At 31.9% G+C, this 23286-nt stretch overlaps 13 protein-coding genes and 1 non-coding gene across 14 annotated transcripts, besides 1 other annotated feature; 8 read left to right on the forward strand and 6 right to left on the reverse strand.

Moving 5' to 3' along the window:
* Positions 1 to 455: 455 nt before the first annotated feature.
* Positions 456 to 1148, forward strand: TVAGG3_0661660 (Lys63-specific deubiquitinase protein; the record flags this gene model as incomplete). Its single annotated transcript, XM_001319570.1, has 1 exon — positions 456 to 1148. One exon carries the CDS (start codon positions 456 to 458, stop codon positions 1146 to 1148), a length of 693 nt encoding a protein of 230 aa, XP_001319605.1.
* A 486-nt stretch (positions 1149 to 1634) lies between these two features.
* Positions 1635 to 3338, forward strand: TVAGG3_0661670 (uncharacterized protein; the record flags this gene model as incomplete). The annotated part of the gene is made up of 1 exon (XM_001319571.1): positions 1635 to 3338. One exon carries the CDS (start codon positions 1635 to 1637, stop codon positions 3336 to 3338), a length of 1704 nt encoding a protein of 567 aa, XP_001319606.1.
* Positions 3339 to 4374: 1036 nt separating this feature from the next.
* TVAGG3_0661680 (protein serine/threonine kinase protein) lies at positions 4375 to 5643 on the forward strand (the record flags this gene model as incomplete). The annotated part of the gene is made up of 1 exon (XM_001319572.1): positions 4375 to 5361. The coding sequence occupies one exon, from the start codon at positions 4375 to 4377 to the stop codon at positions 5359 to 5361; it is 987 nt and encodes a 328-aa protein (XP_001319607.1).
* A 520-nt stretch (positions 5644 to 6163) lies between these two features.
* TVAGG3_0661690 (protein serine/threonine kinase protein) lies at positions 6164 to 7176 on the forward strand (the record flags this gene model as incomplete). Its single annotated transcript, XM_001319573.1, has 1 exon — positions 6169 to 7176. The coding sequence occupies one exon, from the start codon at positions 6169 to 6171 to the stop codon at positions 7174 to 7176; it is 1008 nt and encodes a 335-aa protein (XP_001319608.1).
* Positions 7177 to 7516: 340 nt separating this feature from the next.
* Positions 7517 to 9391, forward strand: TVAGG3_0661700 (pectin lyase-like family; the record flags this gene model as incomplete). Its single annotated transcript, XM_001319574.1, has 1 exon — positions 7526 to 9346. The coding sequence occupies one exon, from the start codon at positions 7526 to 7528 to the stop codon at positions 9344 to 9346; it is 1821 nt and encodes a 606-aa protein (XP_001319609.1).
* Positions 9392 to 9950: 559 nt separating this feature from the next.
* TVAGG3_0661710 (chaperone protein, calreticulin/calnexin family) lies at positions 9951 to 11496 on the forward strand (the record flags this gene model as incomplete). Its single annotated transcript, XM_001319575.1, has 1 exon — positions 9951 to 11447. One exon carries the CDS (start codon positions 9951 to 9953, stop codon positions 11445 to 11447), a length of 1497 nt encoding a protein of 498 aa, XP_001319610.1.
* Positions 11497 to 11654: 158 nt separating this feature from the next.
* On the reverse strand, positions 11655 to 11726 carry TVAGG3_0661720. The gene has a single exon. It is a non-coding gene; the product is annotated as a tRNA-His (tRNA).
* Positions 11727 to 12023: 297 nt separating this feature from the next.
* On the reverse strand, positions 12024 to 12686 carry TVAGG3_0661730 (uncharacterized protein; the record flags this gene model as incomplete). The annotated part of the gene is made up of 1 exon (XM_001319576.1): positions 12024 to 12686. One exon carries the CDS (start codon positions 12684 to 12686, stop codon positions 12024 to 12026), a length of 663 nt encoding a protein of 220 aa, XP_001319611.1.
* Positions 12687 to 12903: 217 nt separating this feature from the next.
* On the forward strand, positions 12904 to 15395 carry TVAGG3_0661740 (uncharacterized protein; the record flags this gene model as incomplete). Its single annotated transcript, XM_001319577.1, has 1 exon — positions 12954 to 15395. The coding sequence occupies one exon, from the start codon at positions 12954 to 12956 to the stop codon at positions 15393 to 15395; it is 2442 nt and encodes an 813-aa protein (XP_001319612.1).
* A 1443-nt stretch (positions 15396 to 16838) lies between these two features.
* TVAGG3_0661750 (protein serine/threonine kinase protein) lies at positions 16839 to 18364 on the forward strand (the record flags this gene model as incomplete). Its single annotated transcript, XM_001319578.1, has 1 exon — positions 16949 to 17848. One exon carries the CDS (start codon positions 16949 to 16951, stop codon positions 17846 to 17848), a length of 900 nt encoding a protein of 299 aa, XP_001319613.1.
* Positions 18365 to 18442: 78 nt separating this feature from the next.
* Positions 18443 to 20047, reverse strand: TVAGG3_0661760 (paired immunoglobulin-like type 2 receptor family; the record flags this gene model as incomplete). The annotated part of the gene is made up of 1 exon (XM_001319579.1): positions 18523 to 19893. The coding sequence occupies one exon, from the start codon at positions 19891 to 19893 to the stop codon at positions 18523 to 18525; it is 1371 nt and encodes a 456-aa protein (XP_001319614.1).
* A 428-nt stretch (positions 20048 to 20475) lies between these two features.
* Positions 20476 to 20679: a mobile genetic element.
* A 112-nt stretch (positions 20680 to 20791) lies between these two features.
* Positions 20792 to 21010, reverse strand: TVAGG3_0661780 (uncharacterized protein; the record flags this gene model as incomplete). Its single annotated transcript, XM_001319580.1, has 1 exon — positions 20792 to 21010. One exon carries the CDS (start codon positions 21008 to 21010, stop codon positions 20792 to 20794), a length of 219 nt encoding a protein of 72 aa, XP_001319615.1.
* A 786-nt stretch (positions 21011 to 21796) lies between these two features.
* On the reverse strand, positions 21797 to 22450 carry TVAGG3_0661790 (uncharacterized protein; the record flags this gene model as incomplete). The annotated part of the gene is made up of 1 exon (XM_001319581.1): positions 21797 to 22450. The coding sequence occupies one exon, from the start codon at positions 22448 to 22450 to the stop codon at positions 21797 to 21799; it is 654 nt and encodes a 217-aa protein (XP_001319616.1).
* Positions 22451 to 22698: 248 nt separating this feature from the next.
* TVAGG3_0661800 (uncharacterized protein) lies at positions 22699 to 23280 on the reverse strand (the record flags this gene model as incomplete). Its single annotated transcript, XM_001319582.2, has 1 exon — positions 22753 to 23262. The coding sequence occupies one exon, from the start codon at positions 23260 to 23262 to the stop codon at positions 22753 to 22755; it is 510 nt and encodes a 169-aa protein (XP_001319617.1).
* Positions 23281 to 23286: the final 6 nt, after the last annotated feature.

The raw sequence follows: 23286 nt of genomic DNA on the forward strand, positions 1-23286 counted from the left end.
TTTTACTCTAAATGGATTCATTTTTTAAATATGAAATACTTTACAAAATCATTACTTTTTCAATAAATTTATAAAAGTCCACTTACTCAAGCCATTGATATGGAGAATCCAGAAATGATTCAGCTTCTGATTAAAAATGGTGCAAAAATCGATCTTGATTTGTCAAATGACATAGTGAAAGTGCAGCTTGTTCAGACCGAAACCGGTATTGAAATCAACAAAACAATATTACCACAAAATCAATAATTACATAATTTTGGGTAAGTTGCTGATGCAAATGCAAAGTTAAACATTATGAAAGTAAAACTACAGTATTTAAACCATTAAATTCACATATGTTATTTTTATATTTGAAAGATTGCAAATAATTCCATTTCTATAGAGAATTACCAGCACATTAAATTTCTCCTCAATATTTAGCTGAGATTAGCCAGTGAAGCCTTTCATAATTTTAGATGGTAAAAATTAAAGTTAATGTATATGATCTTACAGCATCCAACCGAGCATTTCGCTGGCTCAAACTCGGAGTTTATCATTCTAGTGTAGTTTTGGATGACAAAGAAGAGTATTTTTACGGGTATTTCGGTGAAAAAACAACAGGAGTTCATTTATCAGAATGCTTAAATATGATTCCTGATTATATGGAAGGAGAATTTTATACTTCATATGATATTTGCGATATTTCACTTAGTTTCGATGAATGCAAAAATATTATACAAAGTTTTATGAATTCAACAGAATGGATGAGTGAATATTACAATTTCATGTATCATAATTGCAATGATTTCTCTCATACTCTCTGCGAAACTCTTGTTGGAATTGAAAATATGAAAAATTATCCATATTGGGTACTTCGAACACAAAAAATTGCTCATTTTGTATACTCAATATCATTTTCTCCCATGCTCTTCCATCTTTTAGGTCAAATTGGCTTCGGATTGCCATTTGAACAAAAACAATCAGCAGAACGACAACATAATCTCGATGCAGAAATATATTCGAATTATTACACTCAAAATGAAATTGATTCTATAAACGAAAGGACAGATATTAAACAAGAATTATTACCAAAGCATACAAAGACGAAGCAAGCAAAAATCAACTCCGAAAGCAATTTAGAAAGCATTGAAGACAATTCTCGCTTGTAAAAATGTTTTGAAAATACAATTAATTTAATAAATATCATCCAACAACATATTATGGTAATTTCCCACTATACAAATCATTCTGTTATGTAATCTGCTTTTCAATGAGGAAACAATGATTTTTTTTTCAATAAAATATTTTAATTTTCCCTTTACAGTTGACAAAGTCCATATTGAACATGAATAACATTTCAGAAAAGAATATCAATCAATGGATTCACCGTCTATTCCAAGTACTATGCGATCACAACAGGATTTTCATTGTCAAGCGCTGAAAAATACTATGTGCATGACACATCATTTGAAGAATGCTCGAGTAGAGCTATTAATTTACAAAGCCAGTCAGATAGAACTCTTCTTATAATAGATTCAGTTTCTTTCACGAACTGCAGCATCAATAAAGACAAAGGAGGTTGTGTATATTTCTCGAACAAGGGGCAGTGCGTTCAAACAAGAGTTGCATCTGTAAGATCTTCTGTCTCTAACAATATGCACGGAGCTCACTCATATACTGATGTTACTAAGTCATCTTCAACAATGAATATAGTAAATCACACTTCGATATCAGACAGTGGAAATAAATTCCTGTCTGTCAGTCCAGTACGCATCTCCGGAGGAAAGCCTCAAGTCATAGGAGTTAACATCACAGCAAGCACGGCAAAGACACACTGTTTGTTGTACATTGATCAAGGAAAGCATGAAGCAGAAGTTATGTACTCGCTATTTACAGATTGCAAGAGCTCTGGAGAATATGGAATGCAATTTTCATCAAGTAACAGCTACATAGGAAGATGTAAATTCGATAACATAACTGCAACTTCATCTCTCGTGTATATAACATCTAATCAGCTTCTGGTTGAGTACTCTATATTTACAGACATAAAGAATTGTTATCTATTCTCTGGTTCTACAACTCTATTAAACTCTATTACATCTAATGTTGCATCAGGAATAGGAGATGCATCAACTAGTTTCATGACTACTAGCACATTTGAGATTGACTTCCAAAACTTCAGTGCCGACTCAGACACAGAATACAACCCAATAGTATTAGATTTCTCTAATATTCTTAATGATTTCTCAGATTTTATTCTTTTGTCCAATTTCACAAATCAATCTCAAGGTTTAATACTCAGAAATGATCTCAAATATTATGTTCATGATACAACTTTCATTAAATGTAACGAACATTCTGTTACTTTTGAATCCACTTCACATAGAACATTCCTTGCATTGGATAATATTCTATTCAGTGAATGCAGTAATCCTTCATCAAATGGAGGTGCTTTGTATTTTGCGACTGAAGGAGAATGTGTTCAATGGAGAATTATGTCAACTAAGTGCAGTCTTCTTTCCAATAGTAATGGAATTCATTCTTATGTCGATGTTTCATCATCTTTCCCAGCAAAGAATTATTTTAATTATTCATCAGTAGAATATTCTGGATTAAATTCTAAAGGAAATAGTCCAATTTATCATCTGCATGGAAGTCTGAAGTTTGGTGATTCAAATATCTCTAACTCTAAAGGAAATGATTATGGATGTCTCTATTCTTCACAAGGTAATGATTTGATATCAATTGGTCACTGTATTTTTAGTTATAATAAAAATGTCGGAGTCCATTCTGTTGAATTGCAGACATCGGATGGAATATCAATGTCAAATACTGTATTTGCTAATAACTCATGTTCAGATTCAGCTGTTAACATAGCTTGTTCGACATATCTTGAATTTAGAGAATGTGAATTCATTTTATTCAATGCAAGAGGATACTTATTTGCTTTGAATGGTGATGGAAGTATGGATATTAGATCTTGTAATTTCACAGAAAATACATGTACTGATTATTTCATGAAATTATTAGGAAGAACCAATTATGTAGGTAACTGTACTTTTAATGGAAATAATGCAAAGAATTATATGTTTGATAGTGATACAAAGCCATGTTTATTTGAGCATTGTACTATTAAACAAAACAAAGGATGTCAGGTTTTCAATAATAATATAGTTGTCTTAAGATGCGAAATTGATGATGATAATACATACGGAATAGGAACAAATGCATACGCGTATTTTATGACAGTTAAGCCTTTATATAATTATAAAGAGTATCAGCCGCTGAAAGTTAGATCAAGATCAAACTCGATTAAATCAAAAGCTGTGAGAATTCTTTTGGTGAGAGCGCTGATATAATATTATAATATTTATGTTTATTTTTGCGTAAAATATTTATTTTTTCAATTTTAAGGATATTTATGAGTGAAAATATCTGAAATTAAAGTTGAAATTGAAAATACCAACAAATTAATATGAGGTTATATAAAAATTAAATGCTATTCTACATAACCAAACTAAAAGCATGAATGGCATACGACTTAAACAATATTTTTTACAAAATATGAAAATTTTTAAATAATTTTATGAAATATAGTTTTTGATGACATTGATGTAGTATCACACACTAGTACTAATATTAAATGAGATGAAAAAATTGGTGAATTGCTTATATTGGAAAAATATTGAATAATCTTTAGTACTCTGAAGTATAATGGATAGTTAATTGACATTTATTGTATTTATAGTTCGTGAACCTGCTGAATCATAATTATATCTAATTTATCTTTTTTATCTATAAAACCTGTGTAAATTGTTTCTTATCAGCATGTATATTGTATTGATATCATCATTTTTGTAATAGATTTTTTCATTTGAGAGAAAAAGTGCAAAAACCTATTGTGCTTGAAGAGCTTATGAGGGTAGTGAAAAGTGCTTTACCTTGATCTGTATTTGCAAAATGGCCTATAAACCTTTAAAGTATCTTCGGAATTATTTTTCTCTATAAGAAAATGATTTATATTTATATTGGTACTATCAATACGCTCGCTGTTGAGGACGTTCAAATACTCTTCTTAAAGATATGTAAATATATATGGACTTAGGTAACATATTTTAAATTAACTACTTTATGCTGAACCACAGTCATTAAGCATGCATATCAAATAAATGTTTAAATTGAGGACTAAGATAGTTGAAAGTACTAGCTATCGATAGCTAATATTAAATTTTAAAGATTAAGCATATTCAACTATAATATAATTCTTGAAGGTTATGAAAAAAATGTTAAAATATTAAATTCTGCTTATTATTATATGTATAGCTAATTTGTTATTTTACGTCTCTACACAAAATTTGAAATATATTGAAAATAGAAACTTTGACAATAAATTTTATGGAAGTTTCTTGTTCAATTCGTGTTCCTAAGTTCGTTGGAAAATATAAAGTAATAAAAACCCTTGGTAAAGGTGGTTTTGCTGTAGTTGTACTTGCAGAAGACATTAAAACTCATGAATATGTTGCAATCAAAATTGTCGATCGAGCTGAAATCGTAAACCATAAAATGCTATTATTCCTTGAAAACGAGCTTAGATTATCATCTCGTTTCCATCATCCTAACATTGTAGAAGTCTATGATATTATCTACGAAACAGACATAATTATGATTATAATGGAATATTTACCGAACAGAGACCTGCAAACACTTTTAGAGAGAGGAATGTGCTTTGCACTCGACGAGCAAGTAACAATTGCTTATAAGATTTTAGATGCATTGAATTATCTTCATCAAAGAGGTGTCAGTCACAGAGATATCAAACCGGAAAACATTCTATTTGATGCACAACTTCAGCCAAAGCTCATCGATTTTGGTCTTTCTCGAGAAAATGCTTCAGCATTGAGTACATTCTGCGGAACAGCCTTTTACATGGCTCCTGAGTTGGTTAATGAAAATGTATATGATGGAAGAAAAAGCGATATTTGGGCTTTCGGAATCACCTGCCACGTTTTAGCCGCTCAAAGATTCCCATGGCCAATGAAATCGGAAGTTCAGATCATCAAAGAAATTCAAGACAACATATTAGAAATAAATATTGAACCCGATGGAATTATGGCAGAAATCATCAAGAAGGCTCTTGATTTCAATCCAAAAGAACGTTCTTCTGCCATCGAACTCATGGATTTCATAGAGAACCATTTCAAGATGCCAATATTCATAAGGAAGAGCGAGACACAGACTGGAAAACTCCACGACAGACAAACATATCAAGGTCCGTCCCTTCCAAAGCTCGATGCTCGATATATTGCCAAGCTAAAACCAAAGGCTCGCGAAGTTCCTGATAAATTGGTCACAAGAAGAAATCGTAGAATACAGAGTTTATGAGATATTGAATTGTAATCCATTAATTTAAGCGTTATTTTTGTTTTGTATATTTAGAGAATAAATGATATTATTTAAATATTATTTTATTTTTAAAGATGGTGTCCGTGAAGATAAGGTGTTTTATAATTTCTCCGAATTTGAAATGGGTACACTTTCAAAATTTGTGAAATTGCGGAATATATTTTAAAAATAAATTTTATATGCTTGTCAAAAGAGAACTAGATATTGATAAATCTTTGTACTTTTGAATGATTTTACAAATAAAAAAACGTACAAAAAAATAATTTATTATTAATATAGTAAATGTTCTATTATACCAAAATTAAGCAGCCAACTAAGTGCAATGACGCACACAATTTTTTAATAAAGTATTATCAAAAAGGTTGAATGGGTTATTTACCACATATGAAGACATTATGTAATGAAGAATAAATGGTTCATAAACGATTTTAACTTTTGAATAGTTTATATGTAAAAGAATGAAATATGCAAGCATTGAATGATAAATATTTCAAAAATGCAAAGCTAATTTTGTTAACTGTAGCTCTTTCAAAATTTTCAATGAATGGGGATTAATTTTACGTTTTTATATATGTGCTTACTTTTATGTGTCCCTTCATTTATAATTTATATTTTATATTTTCAATTTCTGGTCATTCAATAAATCCCGATATAATATTTTTAAATTATATATCTATATGAGATTAATTATGACGACATTCTCAAAAATAATGTCTCAAAAGTTCGCAATGTTTTGAAGAGAGCTTTTCAATCTAGCAAAATTTTTCGTCCATCATTTTTACAAAAATGCAAGATGAATCCTCTTACGATATTAACTCCAGCTGCTGTCAGATAAGAATCCCTAAAACAGTAGGCAAATATGATGTTATTAAAACAATTGGAAAAGGCAGCTTTGCTGTTGTTGTTTTAGGATATGATCCAAAAACTAACGAAAAGGTTGCAATTAAGATTCTAGATAGGTATGAAATTACTAAACTTGGTAGCTTGCTTTATTTAGAAAATGAACTCAGACTGAGCAGCAGATTTGATCATCCAAACATCATCAAGGTATTTGATGTCATTTATGAGCCTGACATTATCATGATAGTTATGGAATATGTGCCATCTGGTGATCTCCAAACATTATTGTCCAAAGGTATGGAATTTAGTAGCGAAGAGCAAATTAGAATTGCATATGAGGTCCTTCAAGGTTTACAGTATCTTCATCAGCGTGGAATTAGTCACAGAGATTTAAAGCCAGAAAATATTATGTTTGATGAACAACTACATCCAAAATTAATAGATTTTGGGCTTAGCAAGGAAAATTCTAACGTTATGCACACATATTGCGGTACTATATTTTACATGGCTCCAGAAATTTTTCAGACAGATACATATGACGGAATGAAAGCCGATGTTTGGGCAATAGGTGTAACATTGAATTTGCTAAATACTTTGCACTATCCCTGGTATACAACTAATGAGTATCAATTTATGAATGAGATGAAAGAAGGAAAGCTTGAAATGGTCATTGTCTCAACTGGAATAATAGGTACTATTATTAAGAAATGCCTAATTAAAGACCCTGTCCAGAGACCAACTATAGATGAACTGCTTTCTTTGATGGAACAGAACCAGCAAATAGTATTGAGTACAAGTAGCATTAGACTTGATAGAAATACATATCCTGCTGTTTCTTTACCAAAATTAATTGTCAAAAATCCAATTTCATTTTATGCTAAGCCACGTAAACTAAATGAAAAGGCCTTTCCTAGAAAAGGAAATATCAAATTCAGGCGAAGCTTGAATATATAGAGAGAAAATATTTCTTCGAAATATATTGTTTTGTAAACTTATAAATATCTATCTTTAATATGACTTGTTTTTGCTAATAATACTCCAAGTGTCATTTGGTCATTTCATTGGATATGTAATCAAATTTTCCTGCAAATCTTCATTTTTGCTCTAATGACTGCAACCAAACTTATCGTTGTGTCATTATAATCGGAATTCAATGCTCGCATTGTTGATATTCCACTAATTTAGAATTTGAATAATCTTGAATTTTGGGGTATTTCCATAAATTCATTTCTCAAATGAATCTCTGAGCGATAAGTTGTCACCTTCTCTAAATTGTAAAAATAAAATTTTTCAAAAAAAATCTATGATTAACGAGAAAAATCCCATCCTCATTAACATAGATCAATTTCCTGATGTTGCCTTGCATTCAATAGACTACAAAGATAAAGATATACAGTTCTCTAGTAGTCAGAGTGCAAAAATAGAAGATGAAATTATAATAACTGAAAATATGAACCTTGCTTTTGATTTTCGTAATGAAATAACGTGTAAAAAGATTAAAATTGTTGGTTGCCAAGTAGAAATTCAAGGTCTTAACCTTCGCGGATCAATTGTTGTCGAAAATGGAATTTTACGCTTAACTTTATCAGCAATTCATGACATTTCAGATGATTCAGATTACCTTTTAAGCATTCAAAACATCGCTGGTGTTCATGCTTCTAAATGTTTCTTTACAGATTCCCCTAAATTTGGATTAAGTGTTGATAATTGTTCGGCAATGGTACTTGAAGGCTGTCAAATCAAGAACACAAAATACGCAGGAATATGTGCAACATCAAATTCAATACTCTCATGCGAGTCTTGCCTTATATCTGACACAGGAAGAGATACTATTTTTTCAGAAGGCAATTGTCGTATAACTATACGTTCCACTAAGATAAGCGAAGGTGGGAATAGGGCTTTAGCAGGATATAATGTTAAAAATTTGGTGATAGAAAATTCAGTTATCAAAAATATTCAACAAGGAGCTTTATACGTTAGTAGTTGTCCTCAAGTACTTATAGAGAGTTCACAATTCTCTGATATAGAGCATACAGCCCTTTATTTCGAAAGATCCAAAGTTGTTCTCAAGAAATCTGCGTTTTTAAACTGCAACGGTAACGGAATTAATGCTTCCCAATCAACAACAGCAATAATTTCCTCATCATCCTTCAAATCCATGACTTTTCCGCCAATATCAATTTGTCAATCTTCAGTTGGGATGATTAAAAAGTGTAATATCAGTGACAGCCAGATGAGCGGCATCATTGTGAGAACGAACAGCGTAGCAACAATCAAGAATTGCAATATTGAAAACATAGAACACTTTGGAGTGGCTGTTTCCGATAGTGAATCAGTAAAAATCGATACTTCATTGTTTGTTGGTTGCAAGTATTCATGTTTAGGCTGTTACAATCATAGTTTCGTCGCTTTAGAAAATTCATATCTTATTGGACCGGGAAAATATGGAGCAGACATCTTCACAGGTGGTCAATTAGTTTCTAATGACACAACATTCATTGGATTATCGGAATCATCCATCTATTGCCACCACGGAGGCTCAGCTCATTTCAAATCACCTTTATTCGACCAAACGGTTATTAATAAAGCCGAGGATGTTAATACGATTATTAATAGGATCGATATTACTAAGCGCGGTGGCGAATTGAACCGAGATAAAATATTCAAAGTCGATACAAAGAGAGAATTCCAAATTGGCAGCGGCTTCGTGGTCGGCGTTGGCCCAATCAACGTGATGGTCAACGAAAACGCTCCAAATGCTCAAGTTGAGAAGTGCATTTGCACTCCGAAGTGTCTTCTCTGCGGAAAGAATGATTCCGTGTTCTTCATCAACTGTGGACATTCAGTATTCTGCCAGGACTGCATACAGAAGCTGAATGTCACTGTTTGCCCACTTTGTCTGATGCAGGTCGATAAAAGTGTCAAGCCCATTCAATTGTCTCCTGAGGGGGAGAATCCTGAAACTTGCGGTATCTGCTTTACAAATCGAACCGATATCGTGATTATGCCGTGTGGTCACACAATTTGCAGTGAATGCGCACAGCATCACTTCGCAAATAGTAACTACTGTCCATTCTGTAGAGAAGGATACGCAAGGCCAAGAAGAATCGTAGCTTATGAGTAATTTTTTTAATTTTTTTTATAATATTTCTTGGTTGTTGTTTTTGAAAGTAATCTGTTTGATATAAATATTATTTTTTATAAACTAGCTTTTTTTCCAATAATTTGTGATTGAAATTGTTCTGAATAAAATGATTAAAATGAGTATCATTATTTGTTACGTTATCTTGATGTTTTAAAACTATTTTTTCATATTCCATAAGAAATGGTATTTTTATTGATCAATTTTTTAGAGATATATGCATGTTTTAAGTTACTCAATAGATTCTGCTAATGGATTTAATAGCATCTATATAATGTTGTTAGAGATACTTCAATGATAATGAGAATATATAAATTGATTTAAGATTATTGTGGATATTTAGAATGTCTTACTAGTATCATTGCAATCAGTCCGAATGAGTAAATTGAAATAATCATGTAAAAATGTTGATTTTATGATCAAATGTGATGCGAGAATTTGAATTTATATAGTTATGGCTAAATTCCGCATGCAATTGTTAATATATGTAATAACAATAAATTTTATCTTGTTATATGCATGAAATTGCTCACTTCACTGTTGTAATTTGAGCAGATCTGTCACATTTTATCGTAAAAAGTGACAAATGTTAATATTGTTATCTCTTCTGGTTGAAATCCAGAGGTTGCCAACAGGTGGCTATGATTACTTCTACCAGTTTGGCAGAGGCAACTGGCAGAAAGAATGGATAGTCACAAAAGCAGAAAATTACACAGGACAATGGGGAACAATAAGAGCTGCGTCTCCCACAGGTCTTGATGACGAAACACTTCTTTTCATGAAGGATGGGCCTAAATACTTTGGTATTTCTCATCCTTTTGAAACTCCAATTAACATAACAAACAATACTTTTGTATTTCAATACGAAATCAGACGCCAAGACTCCCATGATTGTTCTGGAGGCTATGCAAAGCTATTTTCGTCTGAAAATTACCACCAAAACAACGTAACAAACGAAACAAAGTATTCTATCATGTTTGGACCTGATAAATGCTCAACAACCAACAAAGTTCACTTCATTTATAGATTCCAAATGCCACACGAGGACACAATCAAAGAACATCATATGACATCTCCTCCAGAATCAAAAGGTGACAAATTAAACCATCTTTATACATTGATTATTCGACCAGACAATACATTCTCGGTATTCATTGATGATTCCGAAGCCAAAAAAGGCAATCTTTTGAATGATTTCGATCCTCCGATTACTCCTCCGAAAGAAATACCAGATCTAACAGATAAAAAACCATCGGATTGGCCTGAAAAGAAGATTTCCGATCCAAACGAGACAAAACCTGAAGACTGGAATGAAACAGAACCAGAATACATCGAAGACGTCAATGATACGATGCCTGCGGACTGGAAAGTCAACGAATCAATGTATATACCTGATCCTAACGCTACAAAACCTCAAGATTGGGATGAAATAATTATGGGTGACTGGGAACCGCCAATTGTCTTGAATCCGAACTGTTCCAATCATCATTGCGGTAACTGGACACGAAAACTCGTGAAGAATGAGAAATACAAAGGAAAATGGCATGCAAAATTGATAGATAATCCAAATTACAAAGGAGAATGGGAACCGAGGAAGATTCCTAACCCTAATTACACAACTGAGCCCATAAACTTCACTCTTATGCCAATTGTTTCGATTGGTTACGAGTTATGGGTTGTTGATAAAAATGTCGGAATAAATAACATATGGGTTGGCAGTAATGAAACAGCTGTTCATGAATGGAATAAGATACACTTCATTCCGAAGCTTAAAGAACAAGAAGCGAATAATCAAGACAATATTGCTTCAAAAAGTCGGCCGGGAAGTGTTGATTCTGAGACAATAATGAGTCTTTTAATCAACACTTTGTTCGGAGGATTCTTTGAAGCATACAGAAACGCTGTTTCTTTGTATCCAAAAACAATTTACGCTTCTATCGCGTTTGCTGTTATTGCAACCATCGTATCGTTCGCCATATCATTCGTTATTGATGTTTATGGTGAAGAATTATACGAAAAATGGAAAAAGAAAAGAGAACAAAATAAATCAAGAAATGATAAAAAGAAGAAAAAGAAAAATTAGCTAAAATCAGCGATTTGTAAGAATAAAGAATATGTTTAAAATAATAATATTTGATTTTGTAGATTGGAAAAAAATGAAAAAATCAAATTTCTTTTGAAATCTTTTAAAAATCAATGTATTCAATAAGTGAAAAGTTTCAAAACAAAATGATGATAAATCTGATAAAAAATCAATTTGTCAAAAAATATGTGGGTAAAAGGGAAAAAGTGGGTGAACCGTGAATCGAACACGGATCTATTGAGCCACAATCAACAATACTAACCATTATACCATTCACCCCTCGAAAAATTGGAAATATTTTAAGTTGAAAATAAAACAAGCATTATTTGATTCGGAATAAAAGAATGCATTGTTGGTTGTAAATTGATATTGATGCAATAATGTTATGAATTTTCACATAAGTGGTTCATGAAAGTTGAAATACTTTATCCAAAATGCCCACGTAATAAAATTACAAACAATTTTTAGTGCCAAAAGACATTAAGTATAGTATAATTTACACAACACTGCATCTATCTGTTTGAATTTGCATATTTTTGTTTTAATTTATATTTTCGTCTGATAATTTGCTTGTTATCATTTTCTATTCTTAATTTCATAGAGCTCACACTCATTGTTTTCTATCATTTGCAATAATTCTGAATTTCGATTTTGTACTTTTATTAATTGTGTTTGGTATTGCTGAAGTTCTTGCAATAAAGAAGCATTCTCAGCTTGGAGCATCTCAATTTCGATTTCTTCTGCAGTTTGGATTTTACCTCTTCCTCTTGAAATCGTTTGCTTTCTATTTTGAGATTTGTATAGGTAATTATCATATCCTGTTGTGTTTGGTTGAGTTGTCGTGTATTTTTGAGATAAATTTGAAGAATTTGTGAATGAAGTATTTTGATTAAAAGAATTATTATTTGTATTCATAAATTTATAACTGGGACTTCCCTTAGGCCCAGCTTCTAATTCATAATTAAAAGATGATGATTCGATTGAGGAAGATTGGTTTGTATCAAAATTAAAGTTGATTCTTGGTTGGCGAGGTACTTCTGTTTGATCAACATTAAATCTTTTAAGCATTGAATTAATGTCACTATGAGCTTTAGAAACAGGAGATAAATTTTGCGCCGGATTTTTTGTTGTAGGAGGATTTTCTTTAAGTTGGGGATCAGAAATTGTTGAGTTTTCCATTAAATATCTATCTACATCTGCCAAAACATTATCTATATGCGAAAAATCATGGCTTTCCATTAAAATAAAAAACGGAATTTTAATTTTTTTTTTGGGAATCAAAGAAAATATGAAGTTTGATGTGAGAATGTTAGCGAATTTTCATTTCAAAAAAGAAGAATATGATAATAAATTGATTTTAAATGTAGCTCTTGATGTAGATTCAAGTTTATGAGATATTCTCCTATTTAAATCATTAAATTTATCGTCTTAATATATCAAAAAAAAATTCAATACCTCTCAATTGAGATAAATCGAATATTTGAAATGGTCATGTGTTGCTAACAAATGACAGAATCAGATCCGTATGAGGGAACAACATTAAAAACAACAACAAATGTTGTTGATTTTACATTAAAAGTTGAATGCGAACGAATCTACGGACAATATCTTAGCATCCAATGTACGAAAGGTGCATTTTTAGGAAGTGCAACAACATTAGAATCGGTCACATTTCCAGTTGGATCACAATTAAAAGAAGTCTCAGAGTGTGCTTTTTATAGTTGTTCAAAACTTAGTGCTATTGATTTCAGTCATTGTGAATTACTGACAACAATTGGTCAATATGCATTTTCTGGATGCACAACATTATCCAATGTCATTCTTCCTAAATCTCTCTCAACAATAGCTCCATATTGTTTCTATTCCTGTAAGATTCAATCTATTTCTATTCCAAAGACAGTAAAAGCTCTACGATCAGCCTGCTTTCATAATTGTAGATCTCTTGCCCAAATTGATATCCCATCAGATTCACTTTTAGAAAGGATTGAATGGAGATCCCTAAGAAGTACAAAAATTTCGTCGATATTTATTCCAAGGTATGTATCATATTTGGAAGCAAGTGCTTTTGAAGATCTAAGTACACTCACAACCATTGAATGTGACGTATCAAACCAAAATTTCAAAGTCATTGGTGGAGTTCTTTATAGTTATAATGAAACAGTATTAATAAAATTTCCTCCAGCTTTAAGCAAAACATTTACAGTCCCAGGTAAAGTTAAAACGATTGCAAATTCAGCTTTTGTGAATAGCATTATAGAGTCTGTAACACTGAATAAAGGCTTAGAGACTATTGAAGGATGGGCTTTTGCAAGCTCGAATTTGAAATCAATTACAATCCCAGATTCCGTTACATCCCTTGGCCAAAAGTCTTTTGCTCTCTGCCCAATTACTTCCATTACATTTGGAAAAGGACTAACGGAAATTCCTAAAGAGTGTTTTTACTCTACACAATTGACAAATATCTCTATTCCATATGGAATAACAGATATTGGAGATGCAGCATTTGGATCATGCAATAATTTGAAGAGTGTAGTTTTACCATCAACAATAAAGAATATTGGAGGAGGGTGGGTAACTAGTAGTCCTGTTATCAATGTTACCGAAGGTGCACAAGTTAGTATTGATGACCAATTGATGTTCTACAATCTTGATAAATCTATCTTGAATATGTGTCTTAACAAGAGTGATTATTATCTAATTCCATCGACAGTGAAGACTATCAGCAATGAAGCATTCAAGTCTATTACGGTCCTTACTCGTATCGAATTTGAATCAAGTGATAATCTGACAAGCATTGGATCTTCCGCATTCAGAGATGATATTAATTTGAATTCAATTAGCATTCCAACATCAGTTGTCAGTGTTGGTGAGTATGCGTTCTCAGGATGTTCATCATTAACATCCATCTCATTTGGGAGCAAACTCACAAGTCTTGGTCAGCACTGTTTTGATGGTTGCAGATCTCTTGAACGAATGATCATTGGCGGTGGCAGTACATACGACATCTGGGCGTGTTCATTCCTCAACTGCATCAATCTTCGAGATGTTAATCTTGGTGAAGGACTTCGAAAGATCGAGATGCAGTTATTCAGCAACTGTTTTAGTCTCAAGTCAATCAGTTTCCCATCAAGTCTTAGCTACATCGGCATATACTGTTTCTCTCTCTCCGGTGTCGAAGAAGTCACATTCTCAACTTCTAGCACTAAGAGTTTTATCGACGCATACAGCTTCAGCCACAGTCACAATCTTAGTCGCATCACACTTCCACCTAACATTGTTGCCATTGGTGATAACAGCTTCGAAGGCACAAGCCTCATCTCTTTCGAAGTTGGCTGCACTGTTGTTAACATCTCAGACTACGCATTCAGCAGTTGTTCATCTCTTACTACATTCACTATCAGTGAATGTAGTGTTCTTGAGCGCATCGGCACTCTCGTCTTCGACGGTTGCACATCACTTCGCGAGATTTTTTGTAGCAGCAGCAGCAACTTCTTCGAAGTCGACAACGGTGCTCTTTTCAACAAAGGTCGTAGCACGCTCATCTGCTTCCCTCCTGCGTCACCTATCAAGTACTTCAGCTTCTCACAGAACGTTCGTAGTGTTTCTTCCAGTGCATTCATTGGATGCAAGAACTTGCTTAGTGTCACAATCCCAGACAACAGCATCGAGACCATCGGTCCATATGCATTCTCTAACTGCACTAACCTACGTTCTATCAACATCCCTCTTTGTGTCAAAGTCGTCAGCCGATCAGCATTCTCAGGCTGCGACAACCTCCGCTGCGGTGTTCTTGTTGACAGCACTAACAACACATTCAGACGCAATCTCATTGATGTTGCAAAACTTCCATCGACATCACTCCATGACTGCTCACTAATAACATGCAGACATGACTATTATCAACAAAGAATATCATTTATATCTTATACAGTTTTCATTCTTATGTAAATATTTTTATTTCTCTTTACATTTTCATGATTATTCTTTACATTCGAAGAAATCCAAATGTTTTCAAATTTCGACAGCGTCCAGAGTTGCATTTTACAATATGCATAATTATCTACGTCACTCTCGCAAATATTACTCAATTTTTGGTTAGCAGCTCAATCTACAAAGTAAAATCCACACTAACTTTCAGGTTGTATATTGCCAATATCGATGTGTACTATATTGCAATGTCTTCTTACATTTCAGAAATTGGAACTATTTTAGTAAATCTTGATATCTCCTATTCCTTCATTTTCAAATATATTTGCATTGGTTTCAAAATTTACTTCACTCTTACATACTTACTTAAAATTAGTCTTCTAATATCAAACGTTAGCGACTCAAAAAAGATATTTCAGATAGCATTTGTAACGTTACCATCTGTGGTTAATTACTTTTATTACATTTTGCATTGTCTTTCAATATTTATCCTTACAGCTACATTTATCTTTTCGAAAATTTCCTACAACTTGTTTTCTAGTGAAACCAGAAACGCTATATCAATAATATTGTTCATTTATTCGCTTAGCATAGTGTTTGATTCACTTGGATTCGAATGGGGATATTCACTTTATCATTTAGCTCATCTGAGTTATCGAGATTCAACTTTGGAGCAATATATTGACTTTATTTACAAATTAGGCTATATTTTCTTTGAACCTCTTGTGATGAGTTTTCTTGTTTACTATTTAGCAATTCCAATTATAGATAATGAAGTTGGTGACTCAACACTTATGATTGATGATGTATTAGGCAGTCCTTTCTAAATGTTGGTCTAATCAAATTTCCAAAAATTGTCTATTTTGTTTTTTACTTCGTTGTTATAAATATCTTTCTTTCCCTTTTGCAAAATTTTTGTTTGTCTATTAACAACTCTATTATCTGAGGTAATCTTGAATCAAAACATGGTTGAAATAAGAGTAAATCAGTTCTAAAAATCAATTCATACAACTGAATATAGTAACAATTATATCATTTCTCAATAACAAGTAAAACCGTAACAATCAATGAACTTTTGAATTTATCAGCAAAATGTATTTTCAAGTGTAAAGAAATAGATGTACATTTATCGGCTTTAACATTTATGCATTTTCGCATAATAAAATCAACCGCAAGATTCACTCTCAAAAAATATGGACATTGTCAAATTAAATTTTCATAATAATTATTTGGTATTAATTCTGATATGATCTGTTAAAAATTGGCCAAAATTTTATTTTATATTGGAACAAATTACTCACAATTAATTTTATCTTTTGAAAATTAATAAAAATGCAAATATAGAATGATAACTAATATGAAATATTAAATTGCAAAATTAACAAATGATTTTTAACCGTAATTTATTGACATTGAATTTATTCAATGTTATTCATCCATTTTTGGATTATTAGACATTTAAATTCTATAGAAAACAATCACCATTGATTTCTCACATTAAATCCTTCTCACATTTCGTTTATTTTTTTCTGGGAAACCGAATAAAGATCTCAAAATTTGGCATTTTGTTGGTTATGGGAGAAATTGGAAGCTATCAACTATTATGTCCAATTGGTGAAGGTGCATCAAGTACAGTTTACTGTGCTAAAAACAATGATACCAACGATAATTGCTGTATAAAGCTTATCAAAAAATCCCGATCAGAAAATTGTTTCCTGGATATCGAAAGCAAAGTCCTCCCAACATTGAATCACCCAAACATAGTAAAATTCATTGATTTCCTAGAAGATGTAGATAACTTTTACCTTGTTGAAGAATTATGCTGTGGAGAAACTCTTACACATTACATGGAAAGCGGTAAAATCTTAACCGATAGCGCTATCTTATCTATTATGCAGCAGTTACTATCAGCTATCCAGTACATTCACTACAAAGGAATTAGTCATCGAGATTTGAAGACAGATAATATCATAATATCTAATGCAAATACCATAAAATTAATTGATTTTGGTCTATCCACAGACAACAACTCCCAAATGAGAGCAACGTTCTGTGGTTCAGTTGCGTTCGCATCTCCAGAATGTATCAATCACCTGAACTACGATTCTAAGTCAGCTGATATTTGGTCTTGTGGAGTCATATGTTATTATCTTGCTACAGGTTCTATCCCATGGAAAGGAAAGAATATCGTTCAAATTATGAGAAGTATCACAACTGTAAATTACACAATTCCAAGTACTGTATCGCTCCCTGTTAAGAGTATTATCCAGCAATGCCTTCAGCTAGATCCAGTAAAAAGGCCATCTGCAAGTAAATTACTAGAATCACCATTCTTCAGTACAAAGGTTAGAAGATCTCCAAGACTTTTACGTGTAGAAAATTCATGCGGTCAATTCCCAAAGCATTCTATTGTTCAACCACCTGCAGAAGTTCGAAAATCTGCTAGGAGAAGGCCAAAAATCTACTCTCTGTGAGTTAACCTACTCAGTTATATTTTTGTATTTTGTAACAAATCATAGCGTATTAGATATTCCTCGATTTGTTCGTAATTATATTAAGATTCTTTGTTTTTTTAAACGGAATTTGTTTACTACTCGTTGTTCGTTTATATATCATGAAAGTTAATTGTTTTTACATATAAGGTTAGTGTAAGGTCTTTTTTATTGAAGCATCTCATTGAATTTTTTGAATTCGATTAATCATCATTTCCATGATAATTTTTATTTTCATCTTGTACTCATGGTTGAATATCTTAATAATGTAACGCTTAGGTTTTTTGAATTTGAATCAATGAATCGATTACGCTCAAAATCGCAAAAGAATATAGAATAATATTTGACTTTTGTTTATCAAGTTGATGAAAATGGTGGGGAGATAAGCAAAAGATATTTACATTCTAGTCTTCATAACATGCTGAAACGATTAAACTTAAATTTTTTAATAAAATTTGACATACATCCATGTAAGAAGTAGCAATGTTAGAACCATGCATAATTGATATCTTTGGAAAAGATATATAAAGAAAATATTTCAGATATATTTTAATTTATTGAATTATGCGCACATTTGTCCTAATTTATGCTACTGTAAGTAGAACTCAAATAACAAAAAATAAATTTGTTGGAAGAATGGTTTACAGTTATTAAAATTACAAATTAATTACAAGTCCGTCGATTTCCGCTTCAGGTGTAGGTGCATTGAAATCTTCATCTTCGAGAGATGGAGAATCGCTGCTAGTGACATCATGCGGTTTATTCTTAGCTCTTCGGACTATAAGGAAAACTACTATAGCGATTATGATAATAACCGCAACGATTACAGAAACAATTACTGCAATAAATGTGTTCTTTGGAAGACCAGATATTTTCTCGTTCTGATTATTCTTTGGATCTGTATTTGAATCTGGTCCTTTGGTAGCAATTTGCGTTTGTGATGGTGTTTGCTCGGATGGTTTTTCAGGTAAAGGTGTTGGAATATTTGGATCTGGATTTATTTCAGAAGATGTTGAAGATGATGAAGTTGTTTCTTCGGAAGAGGTTGTTGAAGATGATGAAGTTGTTTCTTCGGAAGAGGTTGTTGAAGATGATGAAGTTTCTTCAGATGATGTTGTTGTTGATGATGAAGTTGTTTCTTCAGAGGATGTTGTTGTTGATGATGATGTGATTTCTTCAGAGGATGTTGTTGTTGAAGATGAAGTGGTTTCTTCTGAGGATGTAGATGTGGATGTGGAGGTAGATGGTTCTAGTAATCCGAGTAAGCGGAGTCTTTCTTCTTCAGTGATGTAATTTCTTGAATTTTGTTCAATACTTGCTGCCTCTGTTTCAAGTGTAATTCCATCTATCTTAGCACCTTCATAGAGTTTGTAGTTATTAAATGTGCATGATGAGGATTGATCGTTTGGCTTGTAGATTAGATAGTTTTGAGGAAGATTGGTAATAAATACGTTATTAAATCTGGCTTGAGAATTAGTGAAATAAAGTAAGCCTAAATTGCATGCGTTAGCTGAACATTGTTGGTCAATGTTAGAGAGATATACGTATTCAAGTGTCGTTTGTGGGGCGTTGACAAGTTCAATTGCAACCATGTTTGAACTGGATGAGTCAATATTGATGTATCGTGCACTCTCGAGTGTGCCCTCTAAGGCAAAGCCTGAGCCCCATGTCAAATGGTTGCCTGAAAGATTGATAGTATTAAGTTTCAAAGAATGAACAACTTGGAAATGTAAAGGTCGTTGTGGAAAATATCCTAATTTGTCATTGGGAGCACAGTTCGTAATGGTGGTTCGATTTAAAATGCATCGGCCACCTTTCTCTGCATGAATAAACTGGCCTTTGTTGATATCTTGCTTATTCAAATTATTGTAACCACTGTTCTCGCATGTAGAGTAGCATGTGTCTGCAACACTTTTGTCGACATAAAGATTGGAGTTCTCGCAATAAATTGCACCACCATAAGAATCTGAATAAACATTAGCAAATCGGCATATCTCATACCGAAATGGCTCACAAAAAAGTGACATTTTTGGCGCCAATAATTTGATTTTTCTGATTCTTTCTATTTAGATATATTTATTTAATATTCATATTCCTTTATATTGCCTCATATTATTTCCCATTTTTAATCATATTATACAAATCTTTAATAATTTTTAATGTTTTGAGCTTCAAAATCTTGTTCTAACTATTTTCATTCATATATCCTAGAAAAAATTAAAAAGTTTTTTAGAAATAAAAATGTTTGTATGTAAAGTATTGAAAATATTCTAGATGAGAAGACATTCTCCAGAAGAGATTGATATTGATTGGCTTTGTGCGAAAGCTAAAATAAATCATGAAGGCAGAGTTATATATAATCATACTATCTTAAAGTATTCCTAGAAATTTCCAAAATTAACCGAAATATAACTGTACAGAATTACTATTTTCGAGATAAAATTCATATGGAAATACTAATTCATAACGCTTTATGTTATATAAAATTTAATTTATAAAAATTTCAAAATAAATCAAATTTAACACAATGAATATAACTGCAATCGAGGTTTTTGACGATTGATTCTTACGAGAAGTTTTCCAAACTTTGAGTTAATGTCAAGACATTAACTCAAAGTTTGGAAGTCTAATAAGGGGAATTGTAGGCTATGAGGTACTGATTATATAGTGCCTCATAGCCTGCAATTCCCATTAGAAATCGGAGAAACTTTGTCCGCATAACTTATGATGCGGACAAAGTTTCTCCCATTTCTACTTAGAATGAAAGGGCAAGAGGTATATAGGTACACTATATATCTCTTGCCCTTTCCTTCTTACCTAAAGACTTCCAATCTTATTTTTTTTCCAATTTTTCCCCTAAATTTAAATCTTATATAATATAAATAAAATGCATAATATCAATCACAAAAATTAATGTTTATTTTTTTAATTAAAATTGCCGCGCAATTTAAGGTTTTCTGTCACTTTTTTTGTGAGCCATTTCGGTACGAAACAATTTTGCAGATTTTCAAATGTGCACCCGTAAAGATATCCATTCCCCCATGTAGTGTTCTCATAGTATGGTGAACGACCATGAGAACTATTTGTATCAACATTGGCTGTTTGACCTTCCCAAAATGTGCTGTACTCGGGATAATCAGTCATGAAATATTAATTTGACACTTTACCGGGAATTGAAATAATAAAACATTGAGAAAATTCAAAAGCATTATCGTAGGACTTATTAAATTGAATTGAAATATTCAATATAACGATATAAGGAATTCCCGATAGGAGAAATATTGTTTATTGATGGTTAACGATTACTTTCCATAAGTTCAAACTTCAAATCATATTGAATTAAGATTTTTTAAAAAAAAATATCACTTTGGAATTAGGAAACTATCCTGTTACAAAATGTAGAAATCATTTTTAATGATTTGACAGCTACGAGTTATAATTTTCATAACTTTTTTTAATTGTTAACAACTATTCTCTTCCAAATTATCGCGATATCAATGTTTTGTTCATGAAATTATTGTAAACTCGTGTGACACTGGAAAAATTGACATTCTTTTTATTTCAAGTTAACTGTTTTGAAATAAAACCTCAAATCATTTTAAATCAACTACTGAGCTGAATTTAAAAACAATTTATTAATAAATCTGATTTATTTCGGAGATTAAACCCCATAAGAATTGAAATCAATTCGTCCTATATGTATTACAGCAGTAAGGAAGCAGGACATTAAAATTTTATGATCAATTTAATGACAAACATTTTTATTGTTTTATATTTTATGAGGTTTCAAGAAATTAAGAAAGCATTGGGAATGAGAAGGCTGAAAATATTTGTTATTATTGAACAAAACTCGATTTAAATATAAAAGCAATGAAAAATTGAAAAACAAATAATGATAGTTTTTAAAGGTAATTATTAGTAGACAAAGACTTAATGCATAGAATTCTTTGATATATGACCAATTATGCTTACATCATCCTCATCATTTTCTATTTCTCCTGGATCATTAACTATTGGCATGCCACCTTCGTAATTTCCGATCAGTTCTATTTTGTTTAGTGCTATGCATGGAGGATCTCCATAGCAGGTTTCATCTTGAATTAATCTTGCAAATTTGGCCTTATGGACTTCTGTAAATTTGAATGTTTTCTCTCTACAATGATGTAGTTCGTAATCGCGTTCAACTTTGTGAATTGTTTTCCATGTGATATTATCATTTGAAATTTGGAAGGACCAGCTAAAAAGACAGCACTCGCAACAGCGCTTTGATTCATCATAACAGCAACACCCATCATAACAGCATCCTGCCTTGAGGAAATAACCTTCTAAATTCATAATATGATTTTTGATTGAGAAAATTATCCAAGGGAAGTCCTTTTGGTGTTTTCCGCAATTAGAACACCAATCATATCTCTTATCTATCTGGTCAAAAGCATATTCTGGTTTTGTTGGCTGGATTGTGCCATTAATTCTTTGCGATGAAACCCCACTTGCATAAAACTCGATGGCTTTCTCTCTATAAGCACGTTTTAAGATTGCATTATTATCATTTAATATGCTTTCACATTGAAAAAATAATAACATTTGGAACGCAAAAAAAAATAAATGAAAAAAGTATGTTTCAGACCAAGAATGTAATATGGTAATTGCACTGAATCACTCAACATCTGCATATTACTATAAAAAGCATTGCTGTAAAGAGAAATTTCCGAAATTTTTATATTTGAAGATTTTTGTGCTTAAATTGATTGAATTCTGGTATCTTTTGCTATTAAATTTAAGGTCTAAGAACATAATTGTAACTTATATTTCATGGAAAATTAATTAAAAGCATTTTTAACTCTAAAAAACAAAAGGATATTGAACAAAATAGAATATGTATCATTTCATTTCTTCAGAACAGGTTTAATATACTTTGAAATTATTTCATCAGTTGTAATTCCGGAATTATAAGCTAAATTGATCTGGTTCTTTGTATCCTCTGGTAATGTTGATATTTGAGATTGGGTTAATGAATGATTTAATAATTGAGTATTAAGTTTGCTTAAAATTCCGTGTTGCATCATCACATTGAAAGATCTTGTTTCTGAAGGCAATTGAAATGAGTCTGAAGGTTTTTCATTTAATATCATAATTAATTGATGCCTATCAAAGAATTCAACCATTGGAGGATAATAATTCCTTTTCTTGAGTTCTTCTCGCAAACTTTCTATAGGTAATTGGGTCCAATCATCAATATCTTCTGGTTCTGGTTCAACATCTTCAGAATCTTTGTTTTTCTGATTTTTCTTTGGTCTTCCGCGTGTTTTCTTGGGTTTAACTTCTTCCTCTGAGTCAGTAAATGAATCTTCACTTTCGCTTTCTTCCTTTTGTTTCTTTCTTGATTTTCTTCCCATTTTTTTAATTTTTTTGGTAAATTA

The sequence above is a fragment of the Trichomonas vaginalis genome, chromosome III, assembly GCF_026262505.1.
Source record: "Trichomonas vaginalis G3 chromosome III, whole genome shotgun sequence".
Classification (NCBI taxonomy): Eukaryota; Parabasalia; order Trichomonadida; family Trichomonadidae; genus Trichomonas; species Trichomonas vaginalis.